The sequence below is a fragment of the Falco naumanni genome, chromosome 11 (genome assembly GCF_017639655.2).
Source record: "Falco naumanni isolate bFalNau1 chromosome 11, bFalNau1.pat, whole genome shotgun sequence".
Taxonomy (NCBI): Eukaryota; Metazoa; Chordata; class Aves; order Falconiformes; family Falconidae; genus Falco; species Falco naumanni.
The window spans coordinates 514801-539464 of record NC_054064.1 but is presented as its reverse complement, the minus strand read 5'-3'; the positions used below and the strand labels follow the sequence as shown (position 1 = coordinate 539464).

The following is a 24664-nucleotide window of genomic DNA, read 5'->3' as shown; positions in this document are numbered from 1 at the left end:
CCCTTCAGAATTGTGGTCTACTCAAAAGAATCACTAGCTTGGTCAGAAACCTAGAGAACCTGCAGCTACGACCTCAGAAATATCTTGCTTTTAGAGAAGTATGCACGTGTGAAAAATTGGGCAGCTGAGACATCTAATCCCAGGAAAATAATTCTGTCCATAGGCTTATAAATGCAAGCACTGTCTCAGGAGCTGTCTCAGGGTACACACCCTGCAGTTTCTGCACAGCTTTCCAAGGGTTAATTTTCTTCAGGTGTCAGGTGCATACATGTCCCAAAATGCAAGAGCAACAATGTGGCAAATATCAGGAAAACTGTGAGAAAACGCAAAGGAAATAGAAAGTTTTGTCTCCCTCACACTTCCCAAAGCACAAAGAATTTGACAGTAAAATAAGAACCTTATTCCTAAGATTCTTATTCTGGTTTTAACAGAAAGAAAGAAAGAAAAAAATAAGACAGTATCAAAGAGAAGAAAATGTGCCTGTACATGGTGTTCCTGATTCAAAGCGAAAGCAATGGCCCATTGCTATTTAAGTAGCTTCAAACTGAACTGCCTCAATTTATACACACATGGCAAAGGGTTCATTTTTCTAAGATACATCATTTATGTCTGCATGTTGTGGGATCTGCTTACAGCCTTAGTTATAGTTTTAAAATTGTAGCCATTTCTTAACACTAAGAACAAGTGTTTGTAAGAATCAGAAGGAGAAATAGCTGTTTGCATTTATGATTAAAGGGTGTACAGCTGAAGGGAGAAATGGTCAACTTGTCCAAGAAAAGGAGTGGGCAAATTCAAATTCTAGCTATGGAACTGACTCCTGCACCTTTGTGGAAATCACTAACCTACCTGAGATAAAGTTGTACTCCCTAATTATAGGGGCAAGAATTAGTTTCATTACTCTTGATTTATATTGGTGCTATTGAGAAAATGAGTGATCCCCTTTCCATTTCATCTCCTCCAAAACATGGACAATTGTACAGGCAATTATTTTATCTATCACACAAGGTGCTTGCTTATTCCTTTGTTTATAAAACTATTAAGTATATTGACAGGTTTCTGTTCCTGAGAGAACTGGTAAATTAGTGTCTTGTTTGTGATGTGATTAGCTATTTTTTAAAGGTACTGAGTGCCTAAGTCCCCCTGAAATCATTAGAGACAACTAAATACCCTTAAATTCTAGCCATTGTCCCCATTTTTCCACAGTAATAATTCTTACCTCGTTAGCCACTTTTATCCTTTCTTGCAAAAAAATCCCACCTGTACATGATCTCAAGGCAAAGGAGAACATTTCATCACTGTTGGACAACAGGTAGCAGGATTGTTATTAAAGGTACTGCTTGCAAATCATCAGCTAGTTTTGGAAGTTGTATATTTCCAGGCAGAATTATAGTCTCCAACCAAATTAAAACCGGACTAAACTGGACTGATTGCATCCGTTTTTGCCCCAGGTTTGCCAAATGGGTTTAATATGTTCTCCTTTCAACCCAATTTCACTTCTATATTCCAAAGTTTGTCTTTTTGAAGTCGATGCAAGCACCCCCAGTGTCCCCCATCATCTTCTGTACTTTCCTCTTCACACTTAGGCTGCTTGGAGAGCAAGGAGCCATAGTACGGGAAGAGCAAACAAGAACACTACAGTCAGTCCCGTTCCTTATGGATGGACTTCTTCCCATTGCATGCTTGCTAATGACTGGAGAACATACTCCCATGGATGCACCACAGATTCTCCTTGAGAAACAGGGAGTCACCAGACCTGCAGTAAATACGCAGTCTCCGACTGCTGTTTTTGAAACTGGAACGAGTCTGAAATCTGCACATAATGCCACTCTATTGTCCTGATCTCGTTCAGCTCTAGGCACAGCCATCCTACACTGAAAGCCAGGCTGCTTACAGGAGCAGGCACAGCTGCGCTGGCGGCACCTGCTCTCGCTGGGCTGCGTGGCGCGCGTGCTCACAGAAAGCCCGTTGGTTGTTCAGGTATCGCAGACACGCAATTGCTATGCCAGTATGCTACTTGTATGCCATTTGTCCTTCAAAAGTATTTACTTTTAAACATATCTATTTAAATTATTTTCATGGGTGAAAATCATTCATTGAAGAACCTCTTTTATTTAGAGGGACAACACTGGGTGAGCTAAGCAGAAGGTTTAAAATCCTTAGAATTGCCAGAGCCACAAATCTTAAAATCACAGAATAATCCAGGCTGGAAGGGATTTTAAGGAGTATCTAGTTCAACTCCCTGCTCAAACCAGGTTTCTCAGGACTTAGAAAATCCCCAGGGATGGCAACTGCAAAACTTCCCTGTGCAGCCATCCCCACTGCCTAACCATCTTCAGGGGGAGAACATTCTTTCTTCACTCTGCTCTAAATCTCTCTTTTTTCCAACTTAGACACGATGTTGGTCACTCTTCTTGAGCCCTACTGCAAAGCACAGACCCCGGAGACCTTGCTGGTAAAGGCTGAGGCCGAGGCGGCGCTGAGTGCCTTGTCTGATCTGTTTGCTGCCACTAAATCACTCGCTGATCACAGCAAGTCTCACGGGTTCCTTGTTCACCCCCTAAATACAATTTGACATCCCTTGCGAGTCTCAGCTTCAGCTGAGCACTGGCTTTTTTAACACCATCCCGGCGTGCCTGGACAGTGCTTCTAAGTGACTTGTCCTGAGCCATTCCGGCTTCGGCTGCTGTCCCCTGCCTTTCAGCATTCCAGCTCAGCCGTGAGTTACTTGTTCAGTCAAGCTGATCCAGTACAACTGTTTCTTATCCCAAGTGTCAGGATGGACCACCCTGGCAGCATCCACTCCGTCTGTTGTCATTCTAAGACACAACACCAGTTCAAATGTATTTATGAAAGGACAGTTACGACCATGTCTGTCTCCTCCGTATTAAGTGTAAAATAATTCTGGAAAGCCACACTTCTAGACCCAGACATGATGAGGTTTTGCTATTGCACTAAGTGCTGCATACCTCCTGGCTGCTGCTCTGATCCTTTCAGTTCCTCCAGTAGAGACAGGAAAATAACTGCCACCATCTCATAATAATTAATTGATTAATTAATGTGGAAAGCCCTCTGACACTTCTGATGTTTTTATTTACTGCTACCAGCAAAGCACTATGAGCAAAATTACAGTCAGTTGTCTGGTTTTCAAAGATACTAACTTTAAACTGCGGACCTGAGTTAGACAGCCTACTTTATTACCTGAGAGATCATGATTATTGTCACAAGTTAGCAAATTTAAGACCTCAGAAGCCTCACTCCTTGCTTTCTTTAATATATCCCTTCACAAAAGCTACACACAAACAGTCCTTTTACGATCACAATCAAGGGGGAAACTGTTGGGGGGAAGTTATCACCACTTAATTAGAACACACCTGCTTCCTCCACTTAGGCTGCACAGCCTCTGTTCCTCAGATGCAAAAGTCAAACTTCATCCAGCTCCCCAGGGCCATACCACTGTCAGTTTCATACTAGGTATCTAAAATGGGCTAGTAGTTAGAAGCACACTCAATAATTTTCAAACGCATTGGCTCAAACCCCATTACCTTAGGGCATTCCTCTCACATTTCCATACATCTGCATTTCCCTCAAGCCATTGGCTTATGAGTTTTACCCAGTGTCAATCTACTGTTCCCACTTTGATGGGGAAAAGGTGCAGTCAGCAGCAAACTTGTAAGCATTGGCCCTTGCAGAAAAGAAAAAGACTGTGTTTTATTTTATTTTGCTATTTATTTGGTTGGAATTTCATAAATGAACCTCTTTTGTGTGTATGTGTTTCAAGAAAGCACTTTTTTCAGATCATTACAATTCCTCAGCAGTTCCTCAGAAACAAGTTCCTCCCTATGCTGCGCACTTCATTTTCTGCACTAAGTACTGCCCCTCAGCAGTAGCAATTACCATTTCAAAAGGAAAAAAAGTAGCACAAATACATTTTACAACTCTCCAAATTTCATAATAGAAAATAGCTAAGGAGTGATTTGCAATGTGGTGGTTAATTGCAAATCATTGCCAATATGCTCTCCACATGCCAAGTTTCATAGGCTTGCCATGTGGCATGTAATTTTAACAGACCATTTCTAATTATAGAACTTCAATTCCTCGAACCGGAGCACTTCCCTTTTCTATCTTCTACACCAGCTATACATTGCCACCTTCCACGATCCAGCACACACATGGTAGATACTAAAGCTCTATACAGAATATCATTGTTCATGCATTTTCATGCTGCAGTCAACACGCAACACATGAATTGTAGCCTCTGCTGCCCAGACATAAGCTGCTCATTTTGTTCGTACTTCCTTGCCAAATCCTCCCTCTGCTGAGTTTGGTCAAAGCCTTTCAGGCTAAAAAGGTGGTCCAAAAATGTGCCTAAATCTCAGATTCCTTTTTTTGAGGTTGTTGAAACTACTGATTTTGTTGAAGTCATCACACAAGTACATCTTTCCATCTGGATTTGTATTCTAAAGTATAGCACCAGAGAAGAGCATGAGACATAACCAAGATCTTAACAGTGTTGTGTTTTGAAGCAAATCAAAATTGAGCTACAATTTAGATCAGAATTTTGTGGGTCGAACCTCTCCCTAGATGGGATACTTTGTAGGTACCTTATTGAAAGGTGGTGATGTGTGGTGTGGGGAATTTTCTGCGGTAATGTTATCTCTGTTAGACTTACCCACTTGCAAAGAAGGCTTCTACTGTCCCAATGTAGCTGTATGTGCTGAGGCCTTTGGAGACTCTATTTGTCTAGGGAACAGACCTGCAAGTTCAAGGAAAAATCACCTTGCCACTGGAAAGATTCTCAAGATGCAGCTGAACTTCCGAACTATGGGCTACAGATGACTGTATCACAAAGAAAGATCACCGTTGCAGAAGATCACTGTTGTACAAAACGTTACAAGAGTGTTAGAGGAAGGAGTGTCTCTGAAGGACAAGATAAAAGAGCTGGCAGAAAAAAGCACATAACAAAACAGGCTTTTTTGTTCATCCTAAGAAATGGCTAAAAATACATACACTAGTCATAGATATAGAAAGTTAATGGATATCTAATGGAATGCTGTTACTTCTTATGTTCTTGGAAAACAGTCTTTATATATACACTTTTTTTTTCCCCCTTAGATTTGTGATTGCAGTCAGTGAGGCTTCATAGCTGTAGCTGGTAGAAAAAAGGTATTGGCATTTGAGGGCCAAATCTAGAAGTCCTTACAGAGGCAAACACACACAGAATTTGATTCGAGGTGGATACAAATGAGGTCAAGCATTCATTGTTTTGCTGTTCAGTGTAGTAGTTTGTTTCTCTTGTAGCCAGGCTTGCACAGTTCCTCACTCCAGTGGTTTCTGCCTAAAGGAAAAGAAAACAAGGTTGTGCTAGTTGTTAAAAGTGCCTCATGCCTTAAGCAGATACTCTGCTAGCTGCTTTTTCAGGCTGAACTAGATGTTCTCAGTTAACCTAGGTAAAACACATCAAAATTCAGTTATAATCATGAAATGCCCAGTTCAGGTTTGTCCAAATACTCATTAAGCAGTTTGAGCCTTCCAAGTAGCTATGGACACGCCTGTGAACAAACTGATCCCAATTTACATTTGCTTTGCTATATTGCCATGAAACCATCACAGCACTATGGTTTTAAGTCTAAAATACAAGTTTCAGTAAAAAGTCATGGAGACAGCACCCAACACTAATCCTTGCATGCCAGAAGTGTTCTGCTTCCCACATACTAACTCTGTTGTGTTCATAGGAAACACATTTCTTTGGTTTCTGTACACATTGCTCCTGTAAAGAGAACGAAAGCTATTTGCCTGGTGTCTGGCAGTGTTTCTTCAAGGCTGCTGATCCTCCATACAAGTCCCATACTAGCAAACCAATTTCTCTATATAAACTCATGTAAAGTCCCATATTTGATTTTAAGCCTGCCCAACATGAGAGAAGTTGTTCAGAGACACAGCTCAAAGAAGAAAGCACTACCCCAGTCTGCCCAGCTGCCTATTGGAGTAGTGATGCTGACAGGATTCAAAGTGAGCACATCCAGTCTTCCGTTGGGAAAGAATTTAAAATAGTAGAGTAGAGATTTGAGTAAGATAAGAGCGTAATAAGGGGAAATGAACTTAAATGGTTAAAAGCTCCTGAAGAAAGTCTGAGTTAGCACAGCCCTTGTGTTGTTACCTAAACTTTCACGAAAAATTTCCAGTGATGGTCTGTCTTCCGATGAAGTTTATAGATATTCAATCCAATAAATGGATCCTATTGTACTCTAGGTTAGCTACATTCTGCATATTACTTTAAAGTCTTCATGCTCATAATTTGAAGAGCCTAATAGTCACCATTACTAGAGTGGAAAATTTAATGCTACTAATTAAAATAGCTATGTGCATGAAGCTTAAAAATACTTTTATTGTTATATGGTTTATAACCTAACTATATCCACTATAAATGAATCTATATATGATTAACTATAGGGCATAGACTTTTTCCATTCTTGATGTACTAATTTTTCTGAAACTAAGTTAAACAAAGTAAATGCAGTACTTTGGAGTGCTACTATTTACATATTATAGCTAATTAGCAAGCACAATAACATAATCCTAGGGGAAAGGTCCACTGGCAACTTAATTAATTATCTTCTATTATTGTGTATCCTGTTAAAACAACAAGCATCTTACGCTGTGTAAGTCATCACAATTTTAATTAGCATACCCAAACCCAATATAAGCATAACTGCTGGTTTTGTCTGTGCTGAGTCCTCCTCAATTTTTGTACATAGGCACCTCTTCAAATCGTTTTTCCACATTCATTTGCTTAGAAATGTAACACAGATGCTGCTTTAAATGTTTTTAATGGAAATACTAATTACATGAGAAGTTAAAAATTAGTTTTATAACTACTGTAGCTGCCACTGAAATATGTATGTCAGGAAACAGTGGAAGAGTAATTATGGTTGTGATACTAAGTTAACTTGTTTGCTATATACTGTGCTGAACGCATCCTTCTAAGAAAAAGACTCATCTACCCACACACCCATACACTAGAGCCAACTCGCAGGCTCTCAGCGGGATCAGGACTCCCAGACCCCGGGCAGCCCATTGCGCGCCATCCCCAGGCTTTCAGTGCAGTTCGTGCCAGGGCGGGATGGGGGGGAGCAGCCCCCCCGGCAGCAGCAGCTGGCAGTGCTGGCCAGGGTCGCACCGAGGAGAGGGACGGTCCCTTTGCTGCACCGTGGCACCCACTGGGCCCCTTGCCTTTGTGCCCCAAACACAGTGATCTACTTTACTACATGAAATATGACATCAGTCTTAGTCTGCTAGAATACTTGTCCATTACACAGGTACCATATACAGCCGCAGCAGGGGCTTCATTCACTATTTGCACAATTCCTGTTCTGGCTGAAAGGAATGGCATTCAGTGATGGCCAGTACCTGCTAACAGCCATCAACAAGGAAAATCACTCCAACCTTATATTCTGGAGACTGTTTCAAGCTTGCTGAAGCATTGAAAAGGGAGGATACACTTCCACACCACATTTCCACATGCCATATGACCCCACTATCATATCCTGGAAATCAAACAATTTAATTTCAGAAGGAAGGAACCTGATTCCACCATTAAATGTTAGGCTCCGTTTTGTGGGTATAGAGAGGAGTTTGATACCAGAGGCCACCACCTGACTCCACCAGAAAGTTTCTGTTTGAGCCCAGTTAAACCAGGGATTTGGCTTCAAGAGTCATTCATTACCATGATAAATCATTTGCAAAACAAAAAGGCACAAGTACTCCCTGAGTTTCTGGCCTTCAGCCTCAGCATTTGTTTAGCCCAGGGTATAGTTCCATGTTGTAAAAAACCTTTGTCTTTTGTTCTGCCTTGAATATCTCACTATGTTAAATGAGACCTTCATGTGAGAAAAAAATCTGCAGAATTAGTCACTTCCATCTCTCTTACCATTCTATTTATCAGTTGAGAAACTACTTGATAGCTGAATATGTAAATGCTGCTGAACTCCAGGTACTTAGTTATGTTGTGTTGTTGTAAAGTAGTATTTTCGTAAACAAGCAGTGCTGGCCTAGCTTGCTTTCACTGACAGTGAAGGGATTTGGACTTTTAAGTCATTCTCAACTGTATCAAGAAGAGGATTTAGAAACAATACACAGTATTGTTATGTCTTTCCGCAGCCCAATTTAAGTTACGACCCTGTTACTAATACTATCATCTTTTTTTATTTCTTCTGCTTTGCTGCTAGTGCCTCTGTGCTGCCCTGCCCGCTGGCAGAGCCTGCAGCATCACCTGCCCAGCCCTTACCTCTGCAACACAGGGAGCAGGGAAGGCCAGCAGCAAGCTAGGTCGTAACTGTAAGAGTTTGCCTTGAGAAATGCTGAGCAGAGAGGTATGACACAAATGCTGCTCGTCCAAAGGACTTAGGCACATTCTTCCACTTGGGATTCCCAGCTGGAAGCTCCCTCCTAGAGCTAAGCACCAAGCAAATCCTTCTTCTCCAAACTAAGCCAGACGTTCCCCTCTTTCTGCCCAATACTCATGATCAGAAGATATCCACAAAGATGTGCCAGGTTTACCTCAAGAAACTTGGTATTTCTCGCTTTCAGAAAGATACTCCAGCTGCCTTATTTACTTCATGCACTCTTTAGGCCGGAGATCCGACCCTGGATTTCCCAGGCCTGAAGTACACTTGCTGAAGAACTCCTGCCTTTGGCATTTTTGCTGCCTTAGGTAGATGAGAGCCATGTAGTACATAAATGCAAGAAGACCTATATCATGAGCTGGACACACAGTTATTTACCACTGACACGACTTGGGCAGTCCTGGCCGTGCCCAGAGGCAGTTTGGCACCCAAAGGGCTGGTGGAAGGTGGTACTGCGAGGACCTGAGGCACTGAGTTAGGTGGCAGCACAACAGAAGTTTTGAGTACCTAATTTCAGATTTAGGCACTTCAGTTAGCTAATGGTCTACCACAGCACAGCCTGAAGTATAGCATACATAGCAATGCCCACACTAACCTTAAACGTGCCCAGTTTGAGCACCAGAGTGGCAAGAGCAGGCAGCAGCGTAAGTTATAAGCCGTTCTGTCTGCATTGCTTTTGCATCGAGCTAATCCAATTAAGCCTCTGTCATTACTTCTTCATCACTACTGTATTCATGATGCAAGATGGCACTGTGTACAGGTACATGAGGAATTCACACTTCCATTTGTCTGCAGCCATAACTTCACACCTGTCATTTCACTTCCAAATGAGGTTATGTGAAAGCTTTACCAAAGCTTCTGTTTTCAACAATGCCAGTCAACATACCACCTTCAACATCAAAGTCAACTGTGGAATGATATACTATTAATTGGGAAGCAAGAATAATTTATTTCAGTCGTGGATTTGATTTTACCCAAGGAAATTAATGGTGCAATATAAAGTAAATGCTACGACTTCAGTATGCAATTAAACATTTTGCTCAAGATCCAGGCTGTTTTAAACTTTTCCGTTTAAACACATTTTTAATTATGAATTGGAAAGAAAAGAATCAATACATCTTTTAGTACGAATTTCTGCATACAGGACCAAGCAAGCAAGACAGCATACTCTTTAATGTGACCACGTTTTCAGAATAGACATTAACTGAGGCTTTTTCATGCACAGTTGATTTTGTATAAACTGATTGACACCTTTGGGGGTCGTCTTTCCACTGACTCATAATTTTGCTCACTCTTTAAAAAAGCCTTCTGCACGCCCAGTATTCTCTAGTTAAAGCTGAAAATTCAACTCATCATATTTACACAATAAAAAAAAAAATCCATTCTGTGTTGTTTTTAATTGCAAATCCTACTCAAGGGACTAATTCTCCTGCTTAAGAGGCAGCCCTGTGCCTTCTACTAGAGAACCAACTGCAGTCAATTATGGTAATGAAATGTCAATAAATATAAAAATTTAATACAGCCTGCTCTTGGTGAGTGGCAGATGAGGACTTGCCTCCCAGACAAATTTGCTGGTGCTGCAAATATTAAATGCACCTGAAAGAGTAGCAGGTTGCCTGAGAGCTCTCCAGTAGAGGGATGGTGGGAGATCCAGGCATCTACTGGGTTTTTCCATTATGGCATAATCACTGCGCTAAGGCCACTGCACTGATATTCTTGACATTCAGACATCTTAACTTCTTATTATGAAGTGAATAGCATATTTCCCCCACAAACTGGAACCTCAGTGAGGGATTTTGAGCTCCCTCCCTTAACAATTACAAAAGGGAAATTAAGATGTGAAACTTGTTGTTTATATGTGACCAGTTTCTCAATATGAAGTAGTTGAATCCTGTCACTATACTAAACTGCTCTTTAAGTAAAAAGTATTTGATGTATGTTACTTATATTTTTTTCTTACTATTTGTATAAGTATATATACTTATATATAAAGAAATATGTATGAGTATGTATACAAAGAGAGAGCAATAACAGATGAACTAGAAAGTAGTTTATGAAAGATGGTTTGGCTGGGATTTCCAAAGACCAGATGCTAGTTTTGTCACCAATTTCTTTGGCCCTGAGTAAGCAATTTAAGGCTACTACTTCAGTTTTCCCAGGTGTAAAAGCAAGCAGTGAAACCTACCTCACAGGTTACTTAACCATAATCCATTTACTTAACTGAAACATAACCACAGCTTTAAATATTTTGCAGACTTGGAGCAGTGTTATTCTTAATATCCATACAAAAAGTGTAACTTCATTTTTCTTGTACAGTTTCCTTCAGTCAATGCCTTGGAACCACTAAGAGTATATATAAATAAAATGTTGTATTAAAAGTCAGTAACCTATTGATTATATTAAGGTCATCACTGGGAGAAGTTATTTTTAGTTCCTTTCAATCATCTCTCTACCTTGCCTGGCGAAAATTTTGTCAGATTTAAAGTCTTTCAGGTTTTTTTCTTGCTTTACTGCTCTTCATACTCAAGCAAAATCAATTCAGTAGTTTTAAAATAAAAAAAAAAATTCTTCAAAATACATGCCTCAACATATTATTTTTTTTTAAAGAGATGTTAAGGGATCAGTGCCTAGAAAAACAATTTTTTGCAGTATTGGCCCGTTTCCTCTGGTGATACCTGGCCATTCTTTATTCACTACTTTATTATGGAGGACCTTAAAGATGGGATTAGAGCACCGATACCTTTAGACAAATCATTAACCCAAAGTGTGTACTTACCATTGTGCTTGGTCTTAGTTTAGAGCCAGACTTCGCTTACGTATGCCTACATGGTGTGGTCAGGAAATTTCCCTGCTGCTGTGGAGGCTCCTAAAAAAGAAAGCTGTTGGTAATATTAGAGCAGCCAGGCAGGAAAAGGCATTTTGAAAAAGTATCAATAACCTGGTGAGGTCTCGGCCAGTTGGCCAGGAGTGGTTCATGGCAGGAGCAAGCAACACACCTGGCCATTTCTGCGGGACGGTGGCACCGGAGGGGAATATCTAACCCTGGTGTAAACAGGGCTGAGCTGAAGGCATTTCAGTTGAAGCAGTTGCTCAGATCACCAGCTCCTGATACACCAGCTGGAGCTGCCCGGTCTGGGAGCTGCCAGCCTGTCTCAGAGTGGACTCGTCCTGGCCCCTCTGCTTTGCCTTCATGCGGCGGCGTTCCCGCAGGCTGCGGTACCTGAGCACTTCTCCGCTGGTCACCATCCCGTGACAAAGCATGCACATCTTCAGAGTGGCAGGGGCTGGTAGGGCCGCGTGCATGGGAACATCCCCATGGTGGGACTGGGCTTAGCCAGAATGGTTGCAGAGTGCAAGCAGTAGGGGGGTTGCCCGAGATCCAAGGATCGCCCAGGGGTGTGTCAGCTATAACGGGCTTTGGGTATACTTTACTTGTGAATATCACCTTTTATAACAGGGTGTATTAATATCAGCTGCCTGTTGGATCTCGATATACAAGTGTCACTTTGGAAATCTCATAAGACAGGTCAGCCTGCCCCGAGAACGGACGGGCAGCAAGACCAGGGCAGCAGCCCCCCGGCGCCGTCCCACTTCTCTCTGTGCCCCAGGGAAAGCAGCTTGGTGTGGCTCTGCTGGGGACAATGTGCAGCTGGCCCGTGTCACACACCTGCCCCTCCGCCTTTGCTAGCAGGGACAACTCGCCAGGACAAGTCTGTTGGAACCAGCTCCAACAAATACCAGGATTTTGTGTAGCTAAGGAGAACAGAAACCGCCCACACAATACCTCTGCTTCCTGTGGGAACACACCGACATTTCTGGGCTTGAATAGAGGTTTCTGGCCAAGTTACGGACACGGGACCATTTCCCATGAATAACGTTATGTCCTGCTGGACTAATACGCCCAGTGTAGGTGTGAAGCTCATTTCATCAGTCTTTCTTTGCAAGATCATACAATTACAATGAGAACAAGAGACACCAAATGAATCAAACGAACCAATATGGGGACAGCTACCATAAGCCTATAAGCTACCATAAGCTCTTCTCATATATAAAGCTTCTACAAAAAGCTAATACAGACAAACAAGCATTCACAGTGATGTGACATTTTTTAATAATATTTTCAATACATACCGTTGTACTAAATCTGATTTATATATAAAATTATCTTGACTTGATAACATCACTAAATTGAGAATGATTCTTTTATCCAGGAGTATCCAGGTTGTATGTAATTGCTTGAAACATCCTAAAGGGATTCCGTGGGTGTGACAACCAGACAGAAATGCAATTCTGTTTTACAGGTGGATTATTCTGTAATAGCATCCCAAGCTGGAGCCACCCTCAACAATCTTATGAGCCATGCACAAGAACTAGTAGCAAAGCTTCGTTCCCTGCAGTTTGATCTACGAGAATTTGTGTGTCTCAAATTCCTGGTGCTGTTTAGTTTAGGTAGGTACACTCTACTCTTCGTACTTAATAATGGACTGGTTTTTTTTCCTAAAAACATTGAAAATATTTTGCTTTTCTTATTTTTTTCCTGAAAAACATGATATTGAAATATATTTAATAAGATTCACGGTAAGATTATTTCTTAAATATCACTTGCAGGAAAATTATGTGTTAGGATTAGAAGTGAGTTTCTATGGAAATTACTCCTAAAATCTACGGAATTTAATAAGTATTACAAGCTTTTTGTGTTTCTGTATGTGATTTCTGAATATTCCAGAACAAGCATAAAATTCTATTAGAAATTCTAGAGAACAGTGGAAAGTACAGGTTGCCATGTTTTTCTGTGATATTGAATACAGTTATGTAAAGCAGACGGAGTGGGGATATGGTTGAAATATCTCTCTTTTTCAAAGGCATCTGTGGTAAGTATAAACAATCTTCTTTGCATATGATAGCTGTCACATCACAACCCATAAATCAGGAATGTATCTCATAGTTTTTAAAAAGTGAAAGGAACTCTTAAAGTGCAAATTAATGATAATAGCTTTATGACAGATCTGGCCAGGAAATAACCTTTAAAGAGAAGATTGTTTTGTACTAGTGGAGAGGACATAGAATGGGAAAGATACCTATGCAAGACAAATTAGTTAAACCAGTGCCCTCCAATGAATCAGTCAAGAAAAATCACCAGTGCCAGGAATGAAAAAGGACTTAGGGAGATGGATTCCTATTGACTCCAGAGGAACAGATTTTCTGCCTGTCCTCCGTTTCAGGTTTGCACTATGTTGACTTAATAAAGCTGGTCTAAATAAACTTTGGCCAAGTGAATTTCTGTTCAGACAGTTAAAAGGGGAGACTTAAAAATATAAATCAGGTCCAGAGCCAGCCATACCTCCATAGCCCAAACTCCTATTTTACTCAGAAGACATTTTGTCTACAAAGAGAGTGAACGGTTGAACCAAGCACAACAACGAAAGAAATACCAGCAGCGGTGGCATTTAGTAATGCTTTTCTTTAATTTTCAGTTTTTAAAAAAAAAATTCATAAAGGAATTAAATTCTACAACTAAATTGTTATAATACAATTGTAATAACAGGTTTGGTTACACTGTAAAGCATCAATTACTGTCTTAAATATGTCCCTCCATGTGGTGTTTATAGTTTGAACCTGCTTTGGAAATTTTTCAGTGAAGCTTTCTTTAAATACAGGGACCATAAAAGATCAATACTTCAGAGGTATAGGACACAGAACATGTAGAAAAAAAAAAGAATTATTTTAAAAATTAGAACTATGCTAATAGAATTGATTGTTATGATGTACGTACATTCTGAATCCTAGGAAGAGATGATGGATTTCCCTGGTAACTATTAACATTTTGTATTCAGAGCTTAGTTGCTTTCCATGTCCTAGATTTGGAGAAGGAAAAGCCAGCCATCTGTTACAGAAATTCTGTTTTATGAATTAATCTGATGAATAACAAGAATTCAGTTTTCCTAACTACTACTAACTGAGTTTTTCAGTCATTAGGCAGTGGCACAGAAACGCCTAAAGATCCTGTAGCTCCCCCCTGATAAAATATTTAGAGTTTTCATCTCAGTTCAGTGATATTTTAAATTAGCTGAATAAGTGAAGTGCATTTGGAAAATTCTCACATTTAGGTGGCCTTTTTGTTTGATGACTTCCACCATCTCTTCTGGTACTTTTCATTGATTTAGGAATTGTTCTTACATCTTTACCTCTCATAATTCTGCCAGGTAGTGTGCCCAACTTCTGAAGCAGTTGGGCAGGAATACCTTACAAATTTTATCCAGTTAGGATAAAGCCAGGTTATCCAGTTTTTTTCTCATTTATGCTACTACAAAAAGAGTAATTCTACTGCTAATAGGAGCCTTGTAGTCACATCACTTGCGTATAAAAGTGATGTAGCTAAGAAAGGTTCAACACCTTTGAAACCAATTAGTTCATTAGCTAGCATACTACATAATTCCATTTGCTAATAGTCAAAGCCTGACGTTATTCTGCAAAGAATAAAATGTAAAGGTGTTACCACTTGACCCACAGGACTGAAGCAAATATTTAATGAGAATGATGACAAAACTGAAATGAAAAACACAGATACCCTTTCCAGCTAAACACTTAAGTCTGTGCCCGAAAGTATGAATGAATCATCTGGCTGGAGTTAATAAGACACCTCACAACCTAAAAGTGAGTCAGGTTTTGAAGACATTGAAGTGCCTAAGAACGCTGGCAGGCATTCAGCAGGGCTGTCAAAACTATCTAAGCATCAAATCCTACATAAATAACTGGGAACAATTATTGTACCTAAGTATCTAGGTGCATTTGACACATACCTACATCTCTTAGGCGTCTAAACAGAAAATCGGTCTTAATGCCAAAAATATACCGCTTAATAAAAATAAAAAAAATTCAAAAACCTCAGCCGACTCTTGTTGAAAATCTGGCCCCATAATGTTTAATGGAATAAAAAGCGCCTCAAGACATACCAGCCTTTTTTCATTTCTGAGGATCTTCACCCACAGGGTTAACCAAACAACTAAAACCTTATGTTATTGTTCTTTAGTACAGTACTTGGTTGAAAAATATATGTCTAATATAAAGCCTCTCAAAGGCAACACAAAGTCAATAATTTATTAATTTATTAAGAAGAAGCTGTTTGTTTTTTATAACCGCCCAGGTAGGAGGCTGCCTTGTAAAGCTGTTTGGTATTCATGGCAGTAACGTATTGTCTGTCTCTTCACAAGATGGCAATCTCCTTCAGGGCAAAGAACTTTGTTCCTGCCTTTTTTCCTAACATTTCAGAAGTGATTATCTTAGTAAACTAACAATAAAATAATGTTCAAAACCCAAAGCACTTACAATAACTTTTCAAAACACAAGTAAGTCATATCAGTTTTGCTTGCTAGATTTTAAATGAGACAGGTAATTGTTTGTTATCTACTCATCAAAAGTTCCAAAGGGTTTATACAGGAAAATGCTTTTGATTGATGGTAGCATTAAAGAAGATGCTGTTGAAGCTTAGGCAGACGCATATTTATTGTAGCCTTTGTGGCTAGCAGTGCACAACTCTTTCTGCAGCCAGGAAGACTCCACTCCAGTAAGCCAGCCAGCTTTCTCCAGCGGGCCATCTGGTCCAGCCGGGCCCATCCGATCAACATTGCCAAGTATATAATGGTACAGTTGACTCAGCAATTATTTAATAAGCCAGAATAATTTGTTAACTAGTTTCTTAAGTGTGACATCTCTTTAGTTTAGTTCTACATAGTATTGATATGTGTAGAGTTATGTAACTTTTAAATTCCCTCCACCAGTTATAAAAAGCAAATATCTTTACAGCTAGGTAGTTCTTACCTCTCTGTACATAAAAGTCTTCCTTCATGTCCACGGATCTTCATACTTCAGTGACTGTCCGTCTACCCTTGGTGGTTCCTTATGCCATCCTTCAGCCCAGTCACTGCCAATGTCTGGAGAGGAGCAACTTCATCACACCTGAACTGTTGTTCTCAGCAGATAACCACTTCAGCTGAATCAGTCCTTCAGCTCTTGTGCTCTCACAGGTTAAAAAGTCAGAGAACAAATCAAAGAGAATCAGCAGAATCACCACTATCACTCTGGAGATTACCATATCGTGCACAGTACAGACTCAGCTGTGTTTTAGATGGACAAAAGCCTTGATTCATAAGGACATTAAAGCACCAGCAGAGACCCTTCCCTTCACAGCTTCACTGCACCATCAGTGGTCAGGCAATTACTCTCTTAAGACATAGGACGTTTGGACAAAATATAAATTCCATCACATTACTCTGATCCACTTTCTTAATCTACAGATCTACTACACTAGTCCATCAGGGTTCCCTTAAAGAATCACAACCTTCCCAGGAGTCAGTCCACCGTGGCAATTTATCACTGTGTACCTCCTCCCTACACATAAACAAACACGTTGCTTTCCTCTCTCGCTGCACACCAGAACAGCATTACACAAATCAACCAGTCTAATTGACACCTGAGATCACAGTAAAGCAAATAGAAACAGGTCTTGTGACCAAAACTGCCCTTCACAGTTTTGGTTGTGTAGCCTGGTATAACTGCTAAGCCATCTTCTAGTCCCTTCTTCCCCGACATGATCTCTGATGGAAAACTCTGAATTCTGTACCAACATCTGTCTTTGCTGCAAATGATACACCAGATGCTGATTGAATGTTTTATTTGAAGATGAGCTGGACTGCTGAAGCCAAAGCATTTTATTGCAAAGGAGCAACCCATCTACCAGTATGATTTATTTGAAAGTAGTTTTCTATTTAGGTGGCCTAGAAATACCAATTTGTTATCAATCTCCATTCCAATTATCTTGAGCTACTAGCTTGCTTTGAAGTAAACCAGGACACCAGTTCTGACAGCAATTACCCTTGCCAACCTTTTTTGGGCTGAGGGTGACATCATATTTGTAAACTCCAAAACATACCTGGTTTTTGGTGCGTCATTCCTGTGTTTTCACATACAGAGGTATTATTTCCTTAATTCCAACTAAGGGAGTGAAGGTAAGCAACATACCATACCTGAGTCAAATTGTACTTTATAAGCCCATTTTTTTTCACAGTCCGAAGATACATGGATTAAAAAAAATCAGCAGGTGAAGAGATATGGCAACCTGGATTTTCTTGGCTACTTAGTTGCATTTGACAGGTTTCTTTCAAGCAAAAAGAACTGACAGAGCCATGACAATTCAGCAACCGTAATCACACGGTGGAAAGTCAGTGGCCAGGCAATAATGGGAAAGAATAAAGAAATCTTTGACAGACCTGAGTGTTAAACCTACTTTTAACACTACTTTATGAACTCATGTCCAAAACATGGAAAGAACACATCTGAGAAAGATGCTGATCACTTCATTGTACAACTGTTTATCAAAATTACCACTAAATGAGAATAAAAGTATCTTGCTTTCCCAAGCTAACCAAATTGAGGATAATGCCACTTCTTTACCCTAATCCCAGAGTAATAATACACCTAATTTTTCTATAGCATATAACTAGTGCACGATCAAAAAATAGGCCAGGCCTAAAAACAAATACAAACCATTTCTTTGTCTTTAATAATTGCTGGTTTGAAAGAAGATACACTACAGATAGATGTGCTGGTTTTGGCTTAGTTGCTGATTGGGGTTAAACCACAGCAATAGAAAAAGCAAATGTGTCAGTTTATCAGCCTGTTTCAATTTTCAGTACCAAATTTGACATTAGTTTGGAAACTCCCTTTTTTGTCATATAACATAATTAAAAATAAATAAAATAAAATGAAATAAATAATAATAATAAAAAAAGAAAATACAAACAGCAGCAAATTGCTGCCTGACATATGCTGTTGAATTCTCCAGTTCTGGGACTGACATAGATCAGCATGCTCCACTGGGGTGAAACCTTGGCCTCACTAAAGCCAACGAGAACATCACATTGCTGTTAGTGGAGCCAAAATTTGCCTCACTCGTTCTATTAGTTGCTTCCTACCATAAAGTTCAGATAATTTTTTCAGCAAATAAATTTGCTAAATGACTAAATTTAAACGATGTTCAAAGAACCAAATGAGTACCTTGCATGGGATATTCTCTATCATCTTCTGATGCAACAGATCTCTTCATTTTACCATCCGGTAGCTTTACAGAGTGGAGACTTAACCTGAAATCAGCCATCTTCTCTTCACCAAAACTTCCCATCTGTCCTACTAGTTTTTATTATCTGAATTCATCAAGGATGTCTCCCATCGGAGCAGTTTGTAAAGTGAAATGCCAATAGGAAGAAAGTTAGACATCCCTTGACCCATGTCCAGGCACTTGTCTGCCTGTGGAGCTAAATGCTAGATTGGGCAGTAGCTGATTGGTACTGCTGCCTTATCGTCGTCAGGACACAGATAAATGTACTTCATTTAATAAATGAAGGCTTTATCAATGGGCAAATAATTGCAGAGCCGCTATTGATCTCACATCTCACTTAGCACGAGACAAGAGGGTCCTGTAGAAACGGTAAACATTTAATCGCTGTGGATGACAAACAGTGGGCTCTTGCTTAAACAACAAACCCAAGCAAAAAAACCCTGTTTTCAAACAAACCAGAACCTTACTTAAGGGTTCAGCAGAAATGCATCCAGAACTGCAAAACTCCACTCCTTTTTCTGTTAAATAAGAAGAATATTAGCAAATTAATATTTCCCTGCTTTTAGTCTCCTTGAAGTGTCAGAGCTGAGATGGGAGGAGGTATTAGAAGTACTAAGCTCCACCATTTGCACTTTTGGAAAAGAAACGTGCCTGTGAAGTTCTTCTCGCAGACAAATCAGGCTGAAATGAAGCAATTTTGAGGCAGACTTTAGCCTTGGAGGGCTGGAAGGAGTCTCCTGCAGACGTACACCCAAGGAGCAGCAGCACAAAGCCTGCCTGTGCTGTGTTCCACCTGGCTCCAGTAGCTCACATCAATGCAGTTAAGCAACATTCTGGAGCCAAAAAAAACCCCAAACCAAACCTCTCGCATTTTTTAATATACTTTATGTAACATCATTAGTCTATTAGATGTACAGACTAGCCGAATCTCTGCTCCAGTAATCTTGCAATCTAAATATACAGAAAAGATAAGATAAAAAGCAGCATCAAACAATGATGGAAAATGGGGCTGCACATATTTTCACTTCCACAGTTTTTGCTGAGGATTAAATTTGGGGTATCATGTATGCAGATAGGAAAATAAGCGTATAAGCGTCAGCTGGAAGCAATATAACAAAGAATATTGATTAAATTTTTGTAGTACTTATGATGCTTAAATGCACACAAACTAAAAGAAGTATGAAGGGAAGGAATTAGTGAGGCAGGGGACTTTATCAGACCAAAAGGAAAACAGGACACAAGACCCAAGAATTGTCCAAGAACCAATTCACGCAGGATTATAGACACCTAAGTGTAATACAGACCTAAAGGTATAACCTAGCAAATTTTGGCGTGCAGATCTTTATTGCAGCCTTCTTAATAATCGTATTATATTTTCAACAAATATGGATCTGCCTTTTACACTCTCTATTTAATAAGACTGCAGTAGCTTTTCAAAGCACAGTCCACAAATCATGGGAACTTACTAACAAACACGAATTAGCTAAAAAGCTGCTTCTTCCTCCCATTATTCTGATATTTTAGTATCAGAATGAAACTAATTAAACTAGCAGGTGACTGGCTCAAAACACAAGAATTCATTCTTCAACGCAGCATATTATCCAGCTCTGGCACTCCTTGCTCCAAGACGTAGAGGATGTTGAAAGTTTTTGTGGTTACTAAAGTCACATGGAGAACTTAACAGAAGGAAAATCCATCGAAAGCTATGAAATACAAACCCCACTGCTTCTGGCTGTTGCTAACCTCCAGCTGCTGGCGCCTGAGCGGCTGCTCCTGGGATGCATCGCTCCATGCTTTTCTTCTTCTTACACTATTCCCTAGGGCATCTGCTCCTGTCAAAGATGGGACAGTGGTCTAGCTAGTCCAGAGTGCCAGCACAGCCATTCTCATGCTCTTGTTGGGTAGGTGTGAGCATTTGTAGTTTTCAGGGACTCTGTTCTCCTTCCTGTGAAGTGGTCCTGGTGGTTCTCTGGCAGGATACCAAGAAGCCCACAGATAACACTACTTCATCTTCACAAAGCACCTTCAGTCCCGGGATCTGAAGTAGGTGCTATGAATTTGAAGCAAAGAGTATCACACGCCAGCCTCCCTTGGCAAGCCAGCACCGGCCGGTAATGGAGCACTTGTCCAGGGGCAGACTGGGCTTCGCAAATGTGTCCACTTCTTACTCGAAGTGACAAACGGCACTTAGGGTTTAATGCAGTCTTCAGAGTGGTCACTCTAGCCACTTTTACTTTTGATAGTTTGCAAATATACAACTACTTTTGCCCCTGGTTTTTGGTGTTATTTTTTTTAACAAATATGTTATTTATAATATACATGTATAACTGGGCTGTTATTGTGGGGTGGTTTTATTAAATCCATTGGCAGTTTTCTTATATTCTTGTCACTCTTTTACCAAGTGTACTTGTAAGATTGCACCTGGTGAACACCAGATAGCGAGCAGTTGAGGATTCTGTACAATTAGCACTGAGCCAGGGCTTTCAGGCTTCCCCACATTACATTTAAATTTAGAAAAATACTTCCTGCACACTTGTCAAATCCAGGCTTATATCTCAACCCTAATGTCTAACTACAGTAAGCATTGGAGGATAATACTGGCAAAGAAACATTTCCTAAACTTTATGTAATCATTTGGAATTCAGGAAGGATTAATTAGTATTCAGGAGATGTGACTGCTCAATATTTATGCCATAGAGACTTGGCAGAAGCAAATAATGGTACATAAAGCTGATGCTTGTCTTAATTAAATGCAATATAATAGGTGTTGAGGATTTTTTTTCTTAGTAAAGAGAGCAGTTTAGCAATGACCAGATATAACTCATTCTGAAGTTCAGAGTTTAAAACTAATCAATATGTATTTATAACAAGGGAGGGACTGAATATAATTTATTATTAGCTGACAGCTGACTAATAGATAAAACCAAGATTTATTTAAGTATGTTTTTCCACATACTAATTTCTGACAAAATATTTGCCCCCTTGGATTCTTTATTATTTTTTGCTGTACTAACAGTATTTCAAACAGACTTTTTGAAATGAACATCTCATCTTCAGATAGGCTGGGAATGAAACCAGAGAATTTAGAATAAGACATCTAGCTAGGACAATCCTTTCGCTGTGGCAAACTTAATTAATAGTAACATTTACTAATTTTATGATTAGGAATCCTTAACGGCAGATGATTTTTTAAAATGCTCCTTTACAGTATACAACCTACATAGGTGATGATGAACGGGTGCTGACTGGCAGACAACGCAAGGGTGACAGGCACAATTCCAGTACACCTACAGCCCAGGCTTGTCTCAAATGTCAGAACAAAAAGGTTTGAGAGGAAATATGAAGAAGTTACATAAATAGGTCTGGCATATTAAACACGAGAGGCAGAGCAGAGAAAGCAGAAAAGTACTTGGTCTGCAAAGGTGGTGAGTGGAAAATGGACACGGCACTGCAGGCAAGTCAGAGGCAGGAGATGACCTCGTGGTGCTGAATGACTGATGATGGGTAAGGAAGGAACAGCTACAAGACCTTGAAAGTGAACACAATTTATGTCTGATGTAGCAGGGAAAAGGGAAGATGCAAAAAGATGGGGAAGCAATGAGCTCGGAGGGGTGTCTTGGCAGCACGGTTTGCCAAGGCCAAAGGAGGAAATGCTGTGGTAATTGAGATGTAATAAGATGAGGCAACATGGTATTTGCTAAAAGTTTAATGTAGTAAACAAGAGCTCCTGTGCACATCCCATGGAAGTCAATGAGAATACATCTGCAGGATTAGCTATGTAGTATCAGTTTGGGATTAATTATATTAGAAATAGACACATTTAAAGGCGAAGGCCACTGTCTTTTGGAAGAACTCATCTCTGGTATAACGGAGGCTCTGTTTTTTGAAATCTGAAATCAAGATGACTGCTTCTTTAAATTATTATGATACAGCTCAGTCAAAAGTTATAGACTTGTTGTCCAACTGCTGGATGGAGATCTATGGCTTGCATTGAGCAGAAGGCTGAAGGAGGTAACTATGATGATTATACGGGTCCTTTCTTGTCCCCAAATCAGTGAAAGTAAATTTTATAGGCAAGAAGTTTAAATTTATCATGAGTCTCCTCATTCCACAGTTCTTAAAAACTTTTCGCCATCTGCCAAGTTCACATTTAATAACTTCTAATATGAGCAGCTGTCAGCAGTCTTATGTAGTCCCTCGCTGCTGTGTCCCCCACATTGCCTTGGGAACTAGGGATAAATCTCTTATTAGCGATGATGAGGGCCAGGAGAACAGTTACATAGGCAGTCTGCTCCTGGAACTTTTCACTCTTCTCTGGGTCTCAAGCAAAGCAGCCAGGCTCCTCCACCTCCTCCATTCTGCCACTAGAAGAGCTATTCCGCTTTTCTACTTTAATCCTCTGGGAAAGTAAAGCCAATGAATATGGACAAAACCTCATTTCAGAATCATCTCATGAGGGATGTTCTCCTTTCATGGAGCCAGCATTGCCCAACAGAGAAATCAACCCTCTTGTCGCTAATTCTGCTTCTGACTCCATTACTGACTATGGAGCTTTGAAGTTCTTAAATGATATCTCAACTACCCTATCTGGTAAATGGTAACAACAGTTATCTAGATTTGTAAATAGTGGTGAAATCCAGAGTATCAAAGATACTGCCTAAGGTACAACCAAATTGAAACAACATTGCTTGAAATGTCTACAGATACCATAACAAAGACCATTGTTAAAAGGTATCTGATTTAAAATATTTTTAATAGATTTTGGAAAAATTGGATCCTTTCCTTTATAATTTACTTAACATGAAAGTCGCTCATTGCTGAATTTTCATATTAAGGTCAAAAGCAGTGCCAATATTTTGAAAATTCACCCTTTGAGAGGCTATTTTTAAAAGTGAATTTTAGCACATGCAAGACAAAGTGGATTTTCTTTTGCCTTATTCTTCTATTTCTCTGCTTTTTTCTGCTTTCTTTATAGAGAAACAAAAGCAAAGACATATTAATTTTACTTTATCTGCCAAACCCCATAGCAAAGTCAATTAAAAATCAGTCCTTAAATTTCTTATACATGATAAATGATGATGTATGGAGTGACGACTTTGATGAACAGCCATTTGCTCCTGAGAACACTTTTTCAGTGAGCTGACAGGTTTTAGTCCAGCCTCCCATGTAGGTTCCACACATCATCCAGGCAGTATGGAAGAAACTAGGACAGTGTCTAACAGGTACACTTTAAAATGAAATCTCCAATTAATTATTTTTGTGGAAAAAAAACCCCACATAATATAAAAGGAATAAAATACAAATGCTGGGGTTATAAGGTATAGTTAAGAATTAAATCAGTATTTTTAATAAATAATCATTCATTTCAGCCCTGGGTATAGGAGTCATGAGTGATATAATTCTTGCAAGAATTCCAGAGATAGCCTCCTGTTTCATAGCTGATTTTTTTTTTTATAAACTACACTAAATTATAGAGGAAATTTAATAATCACTGTTGATTTGTCCTGAATTTCATAAAAGGCAATGAATGTTGCAAATTCATCTCTCACGTAACTGTTGAGTACAATGGCATTATTTGATACCTGTATATGATCCAGTCTGATCATTACTAGTTTACGTTGTCTGCTTGTCTGCAGCTGCAAGCAACGGCAAAAAAGATTAACCATCTTCAGCAAGTACTTTTTCTTTTCATGTTGTTTTTTTCTAAAATGCATATTTTACAAGGTTTTGAAATAACAATAGGATTAGATGCTTGAGAGAAAATTAGGTCATATATTTGTTAGATACAAATCTCGCAAGTAATTAGAAACATGGGTATCAAACAATATTTGTATTCTGTACTGCTGCCTTTGTGTGGAGATAGTGGGGATTTCAGAATAACACAATCATTGTGCTCTGCAGTTTTTCCCTCTCTAATATGTTTATGGAATACTAGTAAGTATGGCTTTTCAACAGCTCCTGTAAGGGGGAAAAACTACCTGCACATAACCCACATTTGCATATGCATCTACCTTTGGAATACTTCTGTAATTTCTGACCCATTTTTAATATACGTTTTAGATGTTTAAGGTGCAAGTTTGAATGTGTTATATATGTAACAGAGGAAGTATGGGATTATATAGAATCTTTTTAGCTGCTGTTGGCAGAA

The 24664-nt window shown here is 39.6% G+C and overlaps 1 protein-coding gene and 1 long non-coding RNA gene across 5 annotated transcripts in view; one reads left to right on the top strand and one right to left on the bottom strand.

Moving 5' to 3' along the window:
• NR5A2 (nuclear receptor subfamily 5 group A member 2) overlaps positions 1-24664 on the top strand; it is a 96418-nt gene that overhangs the window by 52934 nt on the left and 18820 nt on the right. For all 4 annotated transcript variants that reach the window (XM_040610867.1, XM_040610865.1, XM_040610866.1 and 1 more), the window contains one exon: positions 12704-12851. In XM_040610867.1, the coding sequence (XP_040466801.1) occupies positions 12704-12851 (148 nt within the window). The remainder of the gene's footprint in view (positions 1-12703; positions 12852-24664) is intronic.
• LOC121095693 lies at positions 2350-23453 on the bottom strand. Its single transcript, XR_005830186.1, has 3 exons — positions 16221-23453; positions 11179-11268; positions 2350-5335 (listed from the first exon to the last, which is right to left on the bottom strand). It is a non-coding gene; the product is annotated as an uncharacterized LOC121095693 (long non-coding RNA).